The 4,302-nt window shown below is 49.0% G+C and overlaps 1 protein-coding gene across 1 annotated transcript in view; it reads left to right on the top strand.

The window, feature by feature from the left end:
- The window catches only part of Angel1 (angel homolog 1), a 25,056-nt gene extending 21,829 nt beyond the window's left edge, over positions 1-3,227 (top strand). The window contains exons 9-10 of the mRNA XM_005343387.3: positions 117-280; positions 1,288-3,227. Coding sequence (XP_005343444.1) covers positions 117-280; positions 1,288-1,448 — 325 coding nt within the window. The 3' untranslated portion in view covers positions 1,449-3,227. The remainder of the gene's footprint in view (positions 1-116; positions 281-1,287) is intronic.
- Positions 3,228-4,302: the final 1,075 nt, after the last annotated feature.

The raw sequence follows: 4,302 nt of genomic DNA, 5'->3' as shown, positions 1-4,302 counted from the left end.
ATAATAATAATAATAAATATAAATAAAAAATTAAAAAGATAAAAGCCACAGAGGAAGTGACCTGAGGGAAAATGTAATGCTTTTGTTAGCTGACATCTTACCTTCTGTCCCTGTAGGACTATAGGCACCATCCAGCACTGCCTCCACCTGACCTCAGTGTACACCCATTTCCTGCCCCAGCATGGCCGCCCAGAGGTCACAACGATGCCCTTAGGTCTTGGGATGACAGTGGACTACATTTTCTTCTCAGCCGAATCCTGTGAAAATGAGAATAGAGCTGGTAAGTCTGGTGAATCAGAGGTTTCTAGAAGCCACCCTAGGGGTGTCTGGCTGTAGCTGATGGTAGGTGTCTCTGGGGCCTGGCTTGGGTTACAGGACCTGAGCATCACAGGAGCAGTCATTCCATCAGTTTTGTGCTCATTCTTTCTGTACAGTGTCAGGGTCGGGGAACAGGATTCCTATTCCCATCACAGAGATAATTACTAGAAGGAATTAGACTTGTCTAGGGGCAGAAATTAGGGAGGGACTTGGTAGGCCAGACTCTGTTTCTTGTAACTGGAGGTTTCTTTCCTGCCCGCCAGTTCCCAAATTAACCACTCTGAGGCTTAACATTAATTACGAACTGTTTGGCCTATTAGCTCAGCTTATTATTAACTAGTTCTTATAACTTAAATCAATCCATTTCTATTAGTCTATATTTTACCACAAGGTTCTTGGCTTGTTACCTCACATCTTGCTTCTCCAGCTGCTGCTGGTGTGTCTCTCAGACTCCTCCTCCTTTCTCACTGTATCTTTGTTTGGATTTCCCACTTGGCTCTACTTTGCCTGGCTATTAGTCAAATCAGCTTCTTTATTAGCCAATTATAATAAGACATATTCACAGCATACAGAAGGGAATTCCATATCAATTTCTTCTTGCCATTAGGTACAGAGAGCAGTGTGCCAGCCCTATGCCTAGTGTGCTTGTTACTTTTGTAATGTTTGAATTAATTGCCTATATTTAGAATCATATTTTATATAAGGTCTATATTTCTGTGTCTTAAAAAATCAAAAACTTTGTAATATTGGACCCAGAGCCTGTGCTCCATTTGTCCCTGTACCTGTCTTCATTTACTGATGTTATCACAGGGAAGCCTTCTAGTCAGAATGTCAGGTGTGTGTGTGTGTGTGTGTGTGTACACGCATGCGTGCATGTAATGTGATTTAAAGTGCAAGCTCTGAAGTCCATGTCTAGTATGCAGCATGGCGGGTGACTGTTGTACCTATTGCCTTCTGCTTTGTGCCCAGATCACAGGTTGGATAGAGATGGAACTCTCAAGCTCCTGGGCCGTCTCTCCCTCCTCTCTGAAGAGATTCTCTGGGCTGCCAATGGCTTACCCAACCCCTTCTACTCTTCAGACCATCTCTGCCTGCTCGCCAGCTTCGGCATGGAAGTCACTGCCCCATGAGGGCCCCCAGGGAAAGGGCTCACCGGATGGACGACTGCAGATGCCCCGTGCTGTGGAAACTTGTGTCCCTCCCCTCATTCCCTCCTGCCCGTGGTTAGACTTTCTCCAGGCCTGTCCACGTTCTCTGCCTGTGGTCCCTGCCCTGTCCCAACCTCTTCCTAATCCTGTGCCACATGCTAGGTGGCCCTTGGAGAGGTGGAAAGTGTTCCCTTTCCTTCCGTGTACCCAGAGCCCCCTCCTCCATTGATTTTTAATGACCAGGGTTGCGGGAGTTACTGATCTCATTGGTTATTTGCTTTCAGGCCATTTCTTGGTTGCACCCTCTGACCTAACTTCTCCCTACCTTTATAACCTCTGGGCCCTGGCATGCATATACAAGGTGTGTGTAAAGTGTGAGTTCTCCAGGGGGGACTGCCCAGCACAGCAGGCCTGCCTCTGTCTAGTCCATGTGCCACCACGAGGTGCTGGAGTAGAGGCAGGTTGAGAGCATGACAGAGTAGCTGTGTGCTGCCGGGAGGCAGCAGGTGTGGGACCCTTTATCCTCTGGGTTTCATTAGTCAGTCACCTAGGCAGCCTGGGTACACTTGTTATTTCTGGAGACAGATTGGTCCACAGCCTGGAGCAGCAGCTCAGGGATGCACCATACACCAGAACTCCTTGGACCCAGATGGTTTGGTAGGACTTCTCTGAGGAAGGCAATATGACGTCTTGTGTCGGGGTTTAGTGGGCTGGCACAATGATGTGACGTTTATAGCATTTTAAGGATGGGAAAATGGACTGTTGTCTCACTGGACTCTGCAGAACTGGACAAGAATTGAAGTCCCAGTAGAAAGAGCAAGAGGCTCTCCAGCTGCCTTCATCAGGACTGGAGCCCCAGGGGGCTTGTTCTCTGACCCCTGTACACTAAGAGAGTTTCTTTTCTTCTCACTTTACCCCAACCCCCTCCTGCCTTCATTGTTCCTTTCTGTTTTCTCTTTAGAGAAGCCTGCTGTTTAGCTCCGTCCAAACCATCTGAACAGAAGCCTGGCTTTGTGCAAACTAGGCCCAAGAACTCAGGGTGGCAGTGCTTGCATATTTGCTCTGCCTTTCCTCCCCAAACACGGGACCCCTACCCTCTCAAGACCCCCGTAGCCTGTACCATGTCACCTGCATGCCTTACACATTGCTGGGGTATAGTCTAAGGTGTCCTTGGGCCAGATCCTTCACATAGCTTTAACTCAGTATTTGCTGGTCCTTGTTGGTCGTCTGCTCCATTTCCCCCGGAGACTGGAGGGAATGGCTGAGAGGCTGTGGTAGGGATGGTGGGCCAGACTTATGTTTTTTACTTTCTCTGAAAGCCAAAGACCTGACTGGAATGCTGCACATTGCTGACTCTCAGCTCCCCAAGCTCAGGCTCTGGAGAACTTCTTTTCCTGTGTGTGTCTACTTTTAAGCTTTGTTTTCTGGGTACTGGATGTATGCCTGTCTGAGCCCCAGGCCCGTCTGTCCACAGCCCACTTTTCACCATCTCTCTCTGGGCACCTCCTGAGATGGTTTCATGACCATGCCCTGTTGGTTCTCGGGACAAGGGCCAATGAATATTCCCTCTGCCAGGAAACGCAGGTTCAGCTTCTAAGGAAGGTGGAGGGCGGAGGGCCAGAGTTTGATGGTTTATCTTTTCCTTGTTTCTTATTTGTTTCTGTTTTAGAAATGAAGTGTGGGGGTTTAAATGGCATTTAAACTGCACTCTGTAGCCGGCAGAACCAGGCAACGTTTATCCAAATAAAGGCTTATCATTACCCCTTCCATGGTTGGTCTTTTCATTAGGACTCTGAGAGGAATGGGGTTTGAGAGAAGGTTGGAGGATGTGGAGGGCAGAGAGAGGGTCTGAGAATCCTGTGGGTGGGGCCTTAAGTGAGGATGGGGCCTTAGGATCTAAATAGAGAACAGAAAATCTTGCCATCTGCCTGTTTTCTTCCCTGTGCTCTGGGGCTTGGGAGGAACAAGGTTTGAGTGAAGTCCCCCACCCTGCCCTCTGCAGAGTGCAGCTGCCTTCTCTGTCCCCCACGAGAAGAGCAGGGCTCTAATTTAGCCGCTTTTCACTCTTACTCCATCTGCTGCTCTGTGTCTTGTAGACTGTAGACTTTTGCAGATGGATCGGTGTGGAAAGCGGGATGTTCCTGGTCAAAGCAGTGGCAGCTGCGTGAGGCATGATGTGTGTGGCGGATGCCCCTTGTCGGGTGTCTATTTCTGATCATCTCTTGTAATCAGAGCCAGGGTTGAGCAGCGGCCATCTGTCATTGGAAACACTTCTCTTCCTTGCCGGGCCTAACTGCCTGTACTTATGTCCTCCCCTTGTCTTCGTCTGCAGTACACCAAGCCAAGGCCTCGTGAGAGGAGCCGTGGTTTTCTGTCCTACCTCCACAGCTTGTCAGTCCCGTACTCAATCAAGAGGCAGTGTCTCTCCAGGGACCTAGCATTATTTAGAGCTGCTGGCGCACTCTGGATCAGAATCCACTGGTTTAGGAGAAAGCAACTCTATCCAGGGATTTGGATTAGGGTGCCTTACCTTGGCCAGATTGGTTGATAAGTAGGTAAGTCACTGACTCCCTCTGCCTTTCAGTTTGCATCCTTTGGTGAAAGGAAGTTGAGAGAATACTTCCGAGGGGGGTTAGGTTTGTGTTGCTAGTGCCGTGGCAAGGAAGGGATGCTAAGAATGCCAAAAAATTCTGGTAGACTGGGGAGGATGGTTGTTCCCAGGAAGGTTATATGATTGGTCCCATGGGCTGGGAAGTCTTTGAAAGCTCCAGGCTTTGAGTTACAGGTCTAGTGCACTTTTTCCCTGTATGGAGGGTCCCCCAGTGCCTCAATCCCT

The sequence above is a fragment of the Microtus ochrogaster genome, chromosome 1 (genome assembly GCF_000317375.1).
Source record: "Microtus ochrogaster isolate Prairie Vole_2 chromosome 1, MicOch1.0, whole genome shotgun sequence".
NCBI classification, from domain to species: domain Eukaryota; kingdom Metazoa; phylum Chordata; class Mammalia; order Rodentia; family Cricetidae; genus Microtus; species Microtus ochrogaster.
The sequence above is the reverse complement of the archived record's forward strand: the minus strand, read 5'-3'. Positions and strand labels throughout refer to the sequence as shown.